This window comes from Schistocerca serialis, chromosome 9 (assembly GCF_023864345.2).
Source record: "Schistocerca serialis cubense isolate TAMUIC-IGC-003099 chromosome 9, iqSchSeri2.2, whole genome shotgun sequence".
Lineage (NCBI taxonomy): Eukaryota > Metazoa > Arthropoda > Insecta > Orthoptera > Acrididae > Schistocerca > Schistocerca serialis.
In genome coordinates this window covers 123021868-123036923 of record NC_064646.1, presented here as the reverse complement: position 1 = coordinate 123036923, position 15056 = coordinate 123021868, and the positions used below count along the sequence as shown (strand labels likewise).

The window sequence follows — 15056 nt, the reverse complement described above, 5'->3', positions numbered from 1 at the left end:
CCTCGGCAAAATAGTTTCGGAAAAATGAGTTTAGTACTTCGGCCATCTTTCTATTGTCCTCCGTTTCGATGCTATCACTGTCACAGAGTGTATGAAAAGATGGTTTTGACTGTTTAGTAAGATTTGACGTGAGACAAGAACTTCGTAGGATTTTCTATAATATTGGTATATAAAATTTTACTTTCGAATCCGTTGAACGCTTAATGAAAGGATTTCCTGACATTAATTGTGGTTTCGTTCACTTTTTGTTCGTCTATGACGCATTGACTACGTTAAAACAGCAGTGAACCTTCTTTTATTTGCTTTCGGGGCAGCTTTCTAACGTCGTCGTCGAGCCTTGGTGGGTCTTTCCCATCCCTCATAACATCGCTCGACACATTTCTGTCTTAAGATGTCTTGTATAGTAGTCGTGAACTTTGTCAATTTGTGCTTCAGTCCTGGTGGTGAATGTTTCATATTGACCACTCAAGGAATCCGAACTCTCAACCTATGACGTGTATATGCTGATTGAAGCGAGGATTGAAAATTTGTACCAAGCTGGGATTAGAAGACGAATATCCTGCTCACTAAGCAGATGCGCTAACCACAACGCCGCCCTGGCACAATAGCTTTGCACAAACGCACAGACTACCCTAGCACACCCATCTCCTGAATCCAAATTCTCTCTCACACCTCAGCCCACTTGCCATTCACCCTAAACTCAAACAGCCATTCCAAACGCTCTCCAACTGTGTTGGAATAGCACAACAGCGTCGAACGAAACACGACATTCTACGCAGCTGAAAGCCAGGCATAGTTGTGTCATCAAATGAAACTGTATGGTCCTAGTGACCTTTTAAATTCTAAAACATCTATGCTGTATGTATGCAGACTGCAGCGTCGAATGAAATGAGACATGACTGGGATTTGGATTGAGGAAGCAGGAGTCGTAGGGTAGTCCGTGGAGCTGTACAAAACTGCTGTGCCAGGATGGCGCAGTGGTTAACGCATCTACCTTAGTGAACAGGAGACCCGGCTTCGAATCCCAGCCTTGGTAGACATTTTCATTCCTCCGTTTCTTATACCATATGCTAATCAGAAATTTTCTGCTACCCTACTATTTCGAGCCATATTTAGTGATGCTTTTATGATCACTGATTCCCAATATTGAGTCGAAAAGTTAGGGCCTCTAACGAGGAAATCTAAGATATTTCTGATTAAATGCTCAAGGTAATTTCGGATAATGGGTTTAGAACAATATCGTATTTGTCACTACCTGCCCTAATCGCTACATTTATAATGGAACGAATGTAAATGACGTGCTCCTTCCTACTTTGTGTAGTTACACTGAAATTATAGTCCTTTACCAGGGGCCTTCAGTAACCACTGGAACACATTGTTTTCGGTCAGTTTCTGTTAAAAAATCTCGCAAGTAGTTGTAGAACATCATGGAATGTTCCCGCTTCAACCTTTATACTTTCATGAAGTTCCGATAGGTGGCGGCGGCGTACGTAGCCTTCAAAATGGTGTCTGTAACAGAGGTCTGTTCCAAGCAAAGAACTGTCATTGAGTTTCACGGAAACAAAGGGTACAGCATATGTTCACAGGCGCTTGCAGAAAGTCTACTGAGACCTGGCAGTGAACAAAAGCGCGGTGAGTCGTTGGGCGGGGCGTCTGTCGTAATCGCAACAAAGTCACGCAAACCTGTCACATCTCCCGCGTGTTCGGCCGGCCGCACACAGATATGACTCCTGCACTGTTGGAACGTGCGACACTCTCATTCCAGCTGATAGACGGAACACAATCAAACAACTCGCTGCTCAGCTGGACGTCTCTGTTGGTAGTACTGACAGACTCACCCAGCACTTGAGGTTCCTCGACGCCTAGTAGAAGCCCATGAAGAACAACGGCGGAATTGCTTGCGGTTTACGCGACTGATCGTGAAGATTTTTTGTCGAACACCATCACAGGCGATGAATCATGGCTTCATTTCTTCTAACCGTAAACAAAACGAGAATCCATGGAGTGGCGCCACACTACCTCTCCTCTCAAGAAAAAGTTCAAAGCGGTGCCCTGAGCCATGGCGACCGTCTTCTGGGACTCTGAACGGGTTGAAGTGATGTCATCGCTTGTGGTGCGATGGTGACCTCTGAAGTTTATTGTGCTATCCTCAGGAAATTGAAGAAACGGCTTCAGCGCGTTAGTCGCCACAAGAAAGCAAACGAACTCCTTCTTCTTCATGGCAACTCAAAGTCCCAAGCGGAGCTCACAAAATTTAGTTGGACGGTTCTTGCTCATACACCCTACAGCTCTGATGTCGCATCTTCCAACTTCCACTCGTTTGGCCAATGAAGCACGCACTCCCTGGGAAGCAGTACGTGGATAATGGAAAGGTTATTCATGCTGCAAGACGTTGGGTCCACCCTCAACAAGCAAAGTGGTACCAGGTGGACATACAGGCCCTCTCAGTAAGATGGCGTAAGGCCATCGTATTGAAAGGAAATATATTCAAATACTGGGCTTTGTAGCCAGAAGAGTCGGGAATAATATAGAGTATCAGCCCAAGCGGGGTAGCCTCACGGTCTAAAGGCGCCTTGCCACCGTTCGCACGGCTTACCCCGTCAGGGCTTAGAGTCCTCCCTCGGGCATGGGTGTGTGTATTCTCCTTACGGTAAGTTAGTTTAAGTTACATTAAGTAGTGTGTAAGCCTAGTGACCGATGAAAAATCAAATGGTTCAAATGGATCTGAGCACTATGGGACTTAACATCTGAGGTCATCAGTCCCCTAGAACTTAGAACAAACCTAAGGACATCACACACATCCATGCCCGAGGCCGTATTAGAACCTGCGACCGTAGCGGTCGCGCGGTTCCAGACTGTAGCGCCTAGAACCGCTCGGCCACTCCGGCCGGCTAGGGACCGATGATCTCAGCAGTTTGGCGGCATAGGAACTTACTACAAGTTTCCAAAATAGTGTATTGGAATATTCAATAGAACCAACCCGCTTTCAGAAGATATATGTGTTGCATTACTTATTGATCGCTCCCCCTAAATATACAAGCATTACTTCATTTCATGGTAATTTGACATTTGTTGCATGAAGCCTTTATCGTATTCAAGTTTCAGTATATTACACATTCCTTAACGATTACTAACAATTTGATACCATCACAGAATAAAACATCTTTTTCGTAAGATCTGGCTGCTGTGTAAGTGCTGTATTTGATGCCTGCTTCTGTCTTTCGCCACAGAGCGAGGACATCAGCGCCGCCTGGAGATGCGCGGTCTTCCTGCCAACACCGGGAGCGCAGGTGTTCCTCTACTGCTGGGCGGCGCACAACGTTATGGAGCAGGTGAGCCAACTACGATCAGAAGGACAGGCACAGAATACCTCAAGTTTTGCATCTCTGTTTGTCAGTACAAGCTGTGTGTAACTAGATGAGAGAGTTAGCGTTCTGACTCATTACGGGCGTAACCATGTACAATGCTACAAAGTAGGCTTAATGTGCACGTTATACTTTGCTACAAAGTAGATTTGTTGTGTAAGTTGTACTTTGCTGGTGTATCAAAGTAATTGTAATTCTTCGTGAAATTTTATTTAGATTCATACAGTAATTGTGCACACTGCGTCCGGCTGGCGCCTTGCTTTTCAACTACGTGGGTACTCTGCCAACCATCCTTCAATCGTTATTTAACACAATTTCCGGAAACACGTAGTCTAAAGTGAACATAATTGCATGAAGCGAGACTTACTGGAGACATCTACTTAACAGTATCCCAAACTACTCTTCCTCACGACTTGGCTTACGTAAAAGCTTCCGCGTTCTCGCCCTGAGTGCCCAGTCGGGACCGACCGACCTCCATATCGTCCACTGGCAGGGGCGACATCCGATGCGATATGAGGGGATGGGGCCAGCACACCTCTCTCCCAGACTTCGACGGCTTTCTTCGCCTTGATGCCGCTCCTTCTCATTCAAATAGCCCCTCAGTTGGCATGACGAATGTAAGGACACACGTCATACCAGTCCTCCCACCAGAGACAAATCCCTGACAGTAAGCGTCGAACCCGGGTCCTCCACATAGCAGCTAGAGAGATAAAGTATTATATACAATTCGCAAACCCTAATTTTAAATACAGTGGGCTAGTAGGATATTTAGGAAACGGTGATGGAAAGCTTCTTGACGTCCAGTGTAGGCAACATTACATTCGTCAGCACGGTCAAGTTTCATGGACAGTTCAGTTACCAGTTGTAACAACTGTCTTTTTGAAGAGTTATCTCTAGAACGGAGCACACTGCGGTACAGCCCGTACAAGGAGCCTAGTTGCTATGGTTGTGGACATTTCTGAAGCTGAACACCAATCTCCTAAGACAACAGAACGCGTGAATAGGTCTATACAGAAAGAAGTCAAGTAGTATCATAATTTTTTCATGGTCACTCTTTATTTTAGAATGAGACCTGGATCGGCCTGTCTGGGCAAGTGAACTCACAGGGCACAGACCATTAATTATCAACACTTTTCGGTGACTGTTTTTGGTCACCACATATATCAAATCGTCGCAGTGATGTTTACTGATTTCAGTAATGTCTTTAAACTAAGAATACTGGACAGTAACAGAATAGATATTAAACACATCCAAAAACAGGAAAACAAAGCGTTATAAGTTTCTCCTTAGAATGATTCCGTTATACATGTTTCTTTATCTCTCATTGGATTGGTATCTCAATCGGTAAATGCGAAACCCATGTAGGGCAGCTTTGTCGTTCCTCAGGCTGACCATCCCTCTCTTAAAACACTTTTTTCTCACTAACCGTGCCACAAATTCATCTCCTGCGCTAACCTCTTCATCTAAGAGTAGAAATTCAACTCTACTTCCTGTTATTTCTTGGATATATTCAAACATTTGTCTTCCACAATAGTTTTTAGCCTCTATAGTTAGCTATTGAACCATTGAGGTTATTCCCTGATGCTTTAAGACAAGTCCCATCAACCTGTTTCTTTTTCTGCTGTGTTTTCCACATGTTTCTTCCTTCACCGATCCCATGGAGAACCTCCTGTTCCTTTATCTGATCAATCCATACGATTTTCAACATTCTACTGTAATATCACATCTCAGACACTTTTGTTCACTTCTCTTCTGATTTTCCCACTTTCTATAATTCACTAACATACAACAGTATGCTAAAAACATACATTCTCAGAGATATCACGTTGAAATTTATGTGAACGCTACAATCTACGGTCGCTTGACAGTGTAAAAACTTAAAACTTTTCGCGTCAGTGTAATCAAGAGATATTGCCATTCATGTCATATACGTATTCCGATAACCGCCGACTCACTCTTCAAAACCTAAAGATGAAATATCCATACACATAATTAAATTTGTGCAGAACACATATTGTCTAGAGCTGCGACTGGAGTGGAGACTCTTACAACTACGGGATACCCAAGGATGGAGTATGGTGGTGTAGGCCGGCTGGCACTCTGTCCTGTAATGAAGTAGCGTTAGATTTATACGAGCTAAATGTTACAGTTCCACAAATAGTGAAGGCCATTTGGCAATCTGTGCTATAATGAAGTAGTGTTATATGTATTCGAGTTAAGTGTTAAAATTCCTTGAAGAGTGGAGTATGGTAGCGAAGGCTAGTAGATACTCTGTGCTACAGTGAAGTATTATACGAGTTAAATGTTACACTTCCATGAAAAATGGAGTTGGGTGGTGAGGTTACTTGGCACTCTCTGCTGCAATGAAATATCATTAACTTTATTAGAGTTACGAGCTACGAGTCTGCAAAGCATGGTATACAGTGGCAAAGCACAGCTGGTGTTCTGTGCTGTAATGAAGTAGCGCCATAGTTATTTGAGTTAAATGTTACAGTTCTGCGAAGTATGGGGTACAGTGGAAAAGGTCGGCAGGCCCTCTATGCCGTAATGAAGTAGCATTATATTTTCTTGAGTTCAGTTTTAAAATTCTGCGAATCATGGAGTACGGTGGAGAAGGCCTGTTGGCGGTCTGTGCTGTAACGAAGTAGCGCTACATTCCTTCGAATAAAGTGTTACAGTTCTGCGAATCATGGAGTACAGTGGCGAAGACATGTTAGTTGTCTGTGCTGTAATGAAGTAGCGCTACATTCCTTCGAGTTAAACGTTAGAATGTCACGAAGCATGGAGTACAGAGGTGATTGCCAGTTGGCGCTCTGTTCTGTAATGAAGTAGAGTTACATTAAACAGTGTTAAGAGCTACTGTTCCACGAAACTAGTTATGAAGGCCAATTGGTGCTCTGTGCCATAGTGAAGTAGCGTTAGATTTGTTCGGGTTACGTGTTATAATTCCGCTAAGCATGGAATACAGTGGTGAAGGCCAATTGACGATCTGTGGTCTAAGGAAGTAGCGCTAGATTTAACCGAATTAAGTGTTACCATTCCGCAACGTATGGAGTACAGTGGCGAAGGCTAGTTGGTGCTCTGTGCTGCAATGAAGTACCATTACATTATTTCGAGTTAAGTGTTACAGTTCCGTGAAGCATGCAGTACTGCGGTGAAAGCCAATAGGCGCTCTCTGCTGTAATGAGGGAGCATTACATTTAGTTAGATGTTACAATTCTGCGAGGCATGGAGTACGAAGGCGAATCGTCAGCGTTCGGTCGGAGATTTAATGAAGACTTCTTAATTCAGACTTTTCACTCGTGCGAGGTGAAGCAATGGCTTCCGGGATGTGCCATATCATTTGGAATACTGGTACTCTGGCTGTTTCAGTCTTATTCCCTATGTAGCTCTCTGGCTTGAGTTGATATTGTGATGGCTGGAGAAAATTTAAAGAATTTTTCATTTACCAATGATGTCTTTCTGTGGTGCAACACCCCAGAGCACGAGTACCGTCCATACTTGTCGAGGTTTCTTTATTTTTTCTCCATTTATGTAGTATCATATTGCAGTTGCCAAAATGTATAGATTAATTTTTCGTAGCTGATGTTCAGATGCGTAAAGTTTTGTGAACAACATCATGGTCATCGTTGAGTGTAGAGTTATTTATTTTTACAACCCACTATTGCAATTTCGATCGTGTGGCTATTATCAAGTGATACAACTGCGCTTTTGCACATGTCAAAACCTGAAAACGTTTGGCATGATTGCAGGTCGTCATAACATCTCTGTTTTGGCTCTTTAATATTACCATTGTTAACATCTTTTCCATAGATCACAAATTAGTGTACATTGTTTTGCAAGTTCTATTGTCAATAGACTTCCAGTGCAACTGAAAACGACATAAACATCATGTTTCAAATCTAAGTTGAAAGTGTTCGTTAGGGCACCAGAATTTCAGGTTACTGAAATCTCTGTGTGATCATTCAATTATACATGTTCCTTAGTTATCCCAAATACAATTAAGTGAATATCATGAAAGACAAACACCCGATTTCGTTTCGTGGCATTATCAGAAACTGTACACCATTTCGTATGACCTCGTTGTAGACAGGATGTTCAACCACAAACTTTCTTCTCGTCTGGCAGATATGTTCGCTTGTGTCAGTGACATGTCTGATACCATGAACAGTTTTCTTGGTATATACAGTGTGTAATGAGTGTAAGTGTAGATATTTCTATTGGTAGCATTTTAAAGAACATAGTTCTTATTATAGGAAAAAGTGATCTATAATTATTATAAATAAAGTGGAAGCAGTCTTGATCGTATAAATTTTTTAATGTGGTGACCGATTTCTATCTTATTATAAGATCATCTTCAGACCATAGATATCTGCCGGAGGCGGTGGCGCATGGCAACCCTCTTGCTTGTGGCTGGTGGTGAACTGCCTAAAACTAAAACTAAGTACTACTATAGTACTTACTAAGTAATTCTGTAGTATTCAAAGAACTGTGACTGACGCTCGAACAACAGGGACTTACATGCATTGAGAATAGAAAATAGTGCATTGAGAATGGCTAGCTACTAGCCGAAATCTAGATTTGCGCAATAAAATCTGAAAAAAGGACGACTGATTGCTGCACTCTATAATTTGTAAGTCACATGATAGTCGCGGAGTGCACCCACTTTTCGAATTGAAGATAACCTGATAATAATTATAGCTACTATTATACCAATTACAGTCCTGTAAATAATCTTAAAAACTGACACTGTTTACAATATTGACTAAAGAGAAAATGAAATCACGATGTTGGGCAACATTAACCTAAAAATAATCGTAATGGCAGACGTTATTGGTCACGACTGTTATTTTGGATAGTTTCCTGTTCCTTCAGAGGCATCCGCATGTCACGCTCAGTGACGTGTTCATCTGTCGTTCGTGGGAAGAGAATAGCAAATTGTCTTCCAGTCACAAGGTATGATGTTTCCCGTGGTTTCTCGAAATGAGAGGAGTTTTAGGGTGTTGCCTCGGCAAGTTTTTTCCAGTATAACTAGGGTTAAGCATTTAATTTTATCGACGACGCCAAGTCGTTAACCTCTAACTGAATGATTTCTTCCGTCTCCTGTTGGAGTTTTCGTAGCGTTGAGCTTAGTCCCACTTGCGGCCGTGGCGACAATCACTACACTCTTTAGCGATGTGCAGGGTTGAGACAAAGCAAATGCTATTCATATACCAGATGGCTACAATTGAAGTTTAGCCATTCACGGAGGCTCTGTGTGGGCTGTTAGGTATCGTTTGGTACTGGAACTTGGTATATGCATTGAAGGCGAACCGATTTACACTGGAAAAATAGTTCCAATTTTTCCCACCAGTTGAAATGTGGCGCTATACAATGTTTATATGAAGGTATTAAAACCACACTGTCATTTGACAAAAAGTAACACCAGTGAACAGTATACCAATCGAGATGGGAGATTTTGCATTGTTAGTTAAACTTTTTATGTGAACGGTAACAATTAAAATGCTGCATTGAGAGAGTATCGCCGACTAAAAAGTCTGAGGAGAGCTCTAGTATCATTAATTGGTTTAAACGCGACGATTGTGAAATTCGAAAAGACGGGTGAGTTTGGTGTGGCACATGGAAGAGGAAGCCTTCCTATCCCGCTGGAAGTTATTGACAGGGTTGCTTTCTGTACCTGACAATGCAGCACATGCCTCGGATAGTGGTAGTCATGCAGTGTCACGAGAGTTGCCCACCTATGGTCAATAGTAAGGAAACTTTGCGGTTTATTTTATATTGGTATACATAGAAGACCCGGGCCGTGCGGCAAATCGAACCTCGTGGTCTACAGCAATGTTTTGAATTCGCTCTTCAGCTTCTGGCACGGATCGAAGTTGATGACATGCTGTCGGGAAACGTTCTGTGGATGGCCGCGCTGAATTCTATGGAGTGACGAGGCACATTTTACACTTCTGAGTGCAGTGAAGCATTTGGCAACCATGGGATCATTTTCCGCGAGAACTGGCTACCCGCAACACCCACTCAGGGATGTCGCACCAACCCACAGTGTCTCGGAAGTTTTGCAAAGTTTCACGATACCTTACTTGTAGTGGGATGGTGAGGTGAGCAACATGTACTGCTTCTGACCGCACTTGGGGTAAAACATTTTGTTTGAGATTCTAATCACATATTTCGTTTTATAATATAGGTAATCAAGGAAGCAATTAAATTCAGTTATCAAGGGAATTACGTGGCTAAATTTGTCTTGCGTGAAGTTTATAGGTTTTCAGCTTAGCTTTTGGAAGGGCGACATGTTTTCTTTATTCACCCACGCAGGGATTTCTCCATTGTGCTCTAGAGGTTTCCTTGGGCAGAGTGAACTGCCACAAGCCATGTCTGGCGGTAACAGCTAGCAATTTGTAGTAATTATCAGGATTTTTTTTTTTATTAGTGAACTTATCTTGCTGTGACTTCCCTTCCAGCTGTAGCGAGTGTTTGATTTTTAATACAATCACAAGAAAAATTTTGTCCGAGCCTTCGGTGACGCGACCCTTTGCTGACTGAACTGTGTCCAGATAGTTTGTTAAGAAATCAGCCCTCGTAAGGAACAATAAAATTAAAATGATTTTTGATTTGTTAAATGATTACTAATACTCGAGTAGAGAATGCTTCGTGTGAATAAATGTCCTTTTTCACGGAGTGTAGTTCACTGGTCTTTTCATCTATTTGCATTCCACAACTCTTTTCCATATCCTGGGACTAGCGAGATCATCTGTCCTGCTTGCGAAATGTCTTTTTAAGGGGGGGTAGGACGTCAAACAGGCCGACTTAGAGCAGGAGAGTCACCACAGGACATTTTAATTTGTACTGTCTATACTTTTACAAACTTTCGCGCAACGACGCTCTGAGCGTGTTTTTTAGGGAATTGACTAGTTTGAACCTGGGACCTGTTGCTGGTAAGGAGACGTCAGACCACACATGACATATAGAGTTCAGAGGAGTTCAGTGAGACTAGCGATGATATAACCAAATACTTAATGATTTCAGCGTCAGCTCTACTGCACTCCCTGTAAAGGAATCTTAATACTAACTAAATTTAGTGGAAGGGGTTCAAGGCTGTCCTATTTTTAGTTAAGTGGTAAAATAACGTCGTAAAAGCAGTTAAGTTTACCATTGGAAATTTTATTCTACTCACAAAACATTGTTTATAAATTGCACTGTTGATAAAAGGAAATGTTTTAATACAGGATGGTAAAAACCAACTGCGTTCAACAAAAATGTGAACGAATATTCCCTGAATGGGTTTCCAAGTTCTACAATGGATCGAAGGATGGCCTATGCCATATCACATCTATAATCTAGGTTTGAATTAAGTTTCACAAAAGAGCAAACTATCAAAAAGGTCTACAGTGACTCTCAAATATCTTTAATTACTTATCTAACTTGTCGTAAATTACAGTGGCTGATGTGACTTCTCAATAACTATATAACAGAAAAATCATCGCGTTTCAGATTTTTACTTAAAGTGGCAAATGTGAACACCATGAGCTTTAATTGACGATCGCCGTGCGGGATTAGCCGAGTGGTCTAAGGCGCTGCAGTCATGGACTGTGCGGCTGGTCCTGGCGGAAGTTCGAGTTCTCCCTCGGGCATGGGTGTGTGTGTTCGTCATTAGGATAATTTAGTTTAAGTAGTGTGTAAGCTTAGGGACTGATGACCTTAGCAGTTAAGTCCCATAAGATTTCACATACATTTGAACATTTTTAATTGACGATCGGCACTAGTATTACGTCAAAAACGGGGTGTAACAGATGTGACTTCTGCAGTTTTGAGTAAAGCTTTATGCGCTGTTATGCGGCATCGCGTGCATGCATTACCTTGTCGGTGTTCGTCAGGGGGCGGCGGACAGCACAGCTCCGCTCACCTTGCCATCTCGGAAGCAACTCTCCCCTAACTTCTCCTTACTACAATTTACCGAAGTTGGTTTAAAAAAAACTACCTGGATGTATTTTTATCTGACCAATCAGGGTCTCAATGTTAACCTTAAGCTCCACATACAAAAATTCTGTCTATCCAATGAGAAACCTTATACTTTTCGTGGTGGGGCAATGTTTTTAAAGTTTGGAACGTAACATAGACGCGAAAAAGTTTCACGCTAAAACTTGCAGCTGGTGTGGTCCTTTTAGTGTTATTGTAAGATCTATACTGTTCTTCTGAAGGGCTCTATCCTTTAACATGGGCTGGGTGGTGGTCCTGACATAACAGAGACGCGAAAAAGTCTTACGCTAAAACTTGCGGCTGGGGTGGCCCTTTTAGTGATATCGTAAGATCTATACTGTTCTTCTGGAGGGCTCTAGCTTTTAACATGGGCTGGAGGGTGGTCCTAGCGGTTAGCTGGCGACGTGGGTGTCCGTCCCTTATTGTAGGGCCTCCTAGCTTAACACGGTTCTGCCAGTAGTAAGCGAAAAAATGGTGAAATTTCACATGTAAAAAAATGTGTTTTGTTACGTTTTTGAGGTTCCACTGCTATGAGTATGAATCCTGAATCCTTTCTGGTCATGCTGTTAAAGTTTTATAAGTTTTTTTTGTAAAAGTATAGACAGTGGAAATTAAAATGTCCTGTGGTGCCTCTGCTGCTCCAAGTCGGCCCGTTTGACGACCTAGCCCCCCCCCCCCCCTTAAATCATTAACGAAATTAATTCCCTGATCAGTGGTGTAGAAGTCGTGTAGCCACATTCTGTTGCGTGTTGTAGACAAAACACTGGAAGAAATCTCATTATGTTGTCTTACTGACTTCAGGCTGCATTGCACTCGTCGTAACTTTCCAATAGAGAGACACTGTCTTCTCTTGATAACAAGCACAGTAGCTTCATAAATTTATTAGATATAGCGAAAGATTTGTCTCCTATTATCTGTAGTTCAGAATGAAACAGCTTCAGTGTGTAAGCCTGATCTGACTAAAAGAACAACGGGCAACATTTTACTTGATAACAGTTGGTCCTAAAGACACAACGCCGCGATCTGATGAATAAAACTTTCGAAATCGCTAATGATAAAAAGAATCAAAGTAGTCAAAGAAGGATGTCATCAAGTAACAGTTGGTAACTGTTTTTTCATTAAATATAACACAACAATGGAACCATTATAATAGCATATACTGACAGAATATAAGGGGCGACAAAAAGTTTCCGTTCGATAGCCGTACAGTCCAGCATTGATGTGCAGGGCAAGCAAAATCGCAGCGAGCATTGAGGCACCCATCCCACCGACGCACCGGTTTCAATATACCCGTGTTGTAAAATACCGTGTCCTGCAAGGGGAAGAAGTCCTTAACTGCCCGTTGTACATCCTCCTCTGACAGGAATCTTCGACGCTTCAGGACTGTTTCTAAAGGGCCGAATGCGTGATAATCACATGGGCAGACATCAGGAGTAAATAGCGGATGCTCGAGTGTGTCCCACCAGAGTCGGCATAACTTCCATGTTGCGATATTTGCGATTTGGGGAAGCGCGTTATCATGGAGCAGCGTGGAACTTGGCGCACCATTCCACAACGGTGGTTTTTGACAAACAGGTCACTCCATACACATTCTTCATTCTCTGATGGGTATCCACAAGCGTTTTTCCACCAGCGAGCAAGAAAACAATAAGTATACGTTGGTCCTATTTAGACGCATTTGACAATAGCTTAGCCGCTCTTCACGTTTCCGTATTTACCGCACGAGGTCGGAAAGTCATGAATGCCGCACTAATCTCTTGCCAACACGTCGAGACGTCGATGCTTATACGAGAGTTGTCCAGAAAGTAAGTTCTGGTCGGTCGCTAAACGGAAATCACAGTGAAAATCATTTTATTTGCAAGAGTTAGCTACACTTTCGAGATACTTCTCTACATAGTCGCCGCTCCGACTTAGACATTTGTTATACCAAATTTTCAACACCATCGTCATAGAAGGCCGCCGCCTGTGCTTTACGACAATTCTCTACGCTGGTCTACAGCGCGTAGCCTGCGTCCAAGTGTTGTCTTCATATCCAACGTTTCATGTGGACAGAGATAATACTCAGGGCGAGCCAATTAGGGCTGTGTTGAGGGTGATCGAACACTTCCCATCGAAAAGGCTGCAGAAGTGTCTTCACTGCCCCTGCGGAGTGGAGCTGAGAATTGCCACGAAGAAGAAAGTGCGTGGCAGCTGTGTTAAGTGGGCTGCATTCATTAAAGCGAAGCCTCTCAGCGGGCCCTCCTACTTGGCGGGAGACATCATTGTTCTACGCACGTTTACTCCCTCACAATGCGCTCTCAACTAAAAAGAGCGGCTTGATGCGATCGACAGTCATACTAGAGACACTACCCAACACATCTGTGCAAAGCTTCATCGGGTTTTCACTGTGGTGTCCATTTCGCGACCGATTGGAACTTTCTTTCTGGACAAAACTCGTATACCAGTATGGGAGTCGCTCCATGCTGCATATACGCTGCAGCAACGTCCTCACACGAAAAATTTTTGATGGCCTCTTAAAACCTCTCACTAGCCCTTAAACCAGCACAGTCGGCCACATACACAATCCACTTACGGGGATTACTGGAAGACTATCATATCATATGCAAGGTAGATACAGTTCCCTTTCACCAAACAGCGCAAAACACGTTCGGGAGTCCACAAGAGGGAAGATGAATGATTTCTTAGCGAAGTTACAAACATGTAAGTCTCTAAGCTAAAAGGTTAAGCAATATTTTCGAATGGCGACAATGACTAAGAGACTGCACGAGACGCGCGACAAGGATACTAGAGTTCCTTGAGAGAAATGCCGTTATCCCATAACCTTAGATTACATGTCGTTTTACAACGCAGGAATAGCCAGGAAGCGTTCTGCTGCAGGGCCAGGCGGTGTCGGCGGCCGCGTACGACAGCTCGTGGCTAGCAGGCAGCAGCCGCTTCAGGCGCGCCCTCCGCATCCTCATGTGCCGCGCCGAGAAGCCGCTGGTGCTCACTGCGGGACACCTCTACCCCATCAACAAGCCTGCCTTCCTCTCGGTGAGCAGCCCAAGTATTCTGCTGGCGACCTTCCCGCTCCATCTCTGCTAGACATAGTGGGAACACCAAAAACACGTTGCTACACCTGATATTTATTTACTTCTTGCTTATTTAGACTGACCAAATTAAGGACTTAAGGCTCTCTCTTACTTCCGACGAGGAGCAGCACGTACAAAAAACTAATACGTGGCAACAACAATAACAGTAATTTGCATTATTAATAAAAATACTAATTTGCAGCAATAAAATGGTTCAAATGGCTCTGAGCACTATGGGACTTAACTTCTGAGGTCATCTGTCCACTGGAACTTAGAACTACTTAAACCTAACTGACCTAAGGACATCACACACATCCATGCCCGAGACAGGATTCGAACCTGCGACCGTAGCGGTCGCGCGGTTCCAGACTGTAGCGCCTAGAACCACTCGACCACCGCGGCCGGCCAGTAATAATAATAGTAACACTAATAATGATGATAAAATAAAGGAGGCATTAAGAATGATATCAGTTATTAGATAACAGACTCAATAACAAGAAACTGCTTTATTAACAAAAAGTAATAATTTACGATAATAATAATAATGACACTAATAATAATAACACAATAATGGAGAAATTAAGGATGATAATGATTAGTTTGGTGCTTTTGAAGCCTTGTTTGGTATTAGTAGTGGAAG

The 15056-nt window shown here is 42.9% G+C and overlaps 1 protein-coding gene across 1 annotated transcript in view; it reads left to right on the top strand.

Annotated features, from left to right (window-relative positions):
* LOC126419411 (odorant receptor Or2-like) overlaps nt 1-15056 on the top strand; it is a 53576-nt gene that overhangs the window by 24360 nt on the left and 14160 nt on the right. Inside the window, exons 3-4 of the mRNA XM_050086599.1 lie at nt 3231-3332; nt 14223-14378. Coding sequence (XP_049942556.1) covers nt 3231-3332; nt 14223-14378 — 258 coding nt within the window. The remainder of the gene's footprint in view (nt 1-3230; nt 3333-14222; nt 14379-15056) is intronic.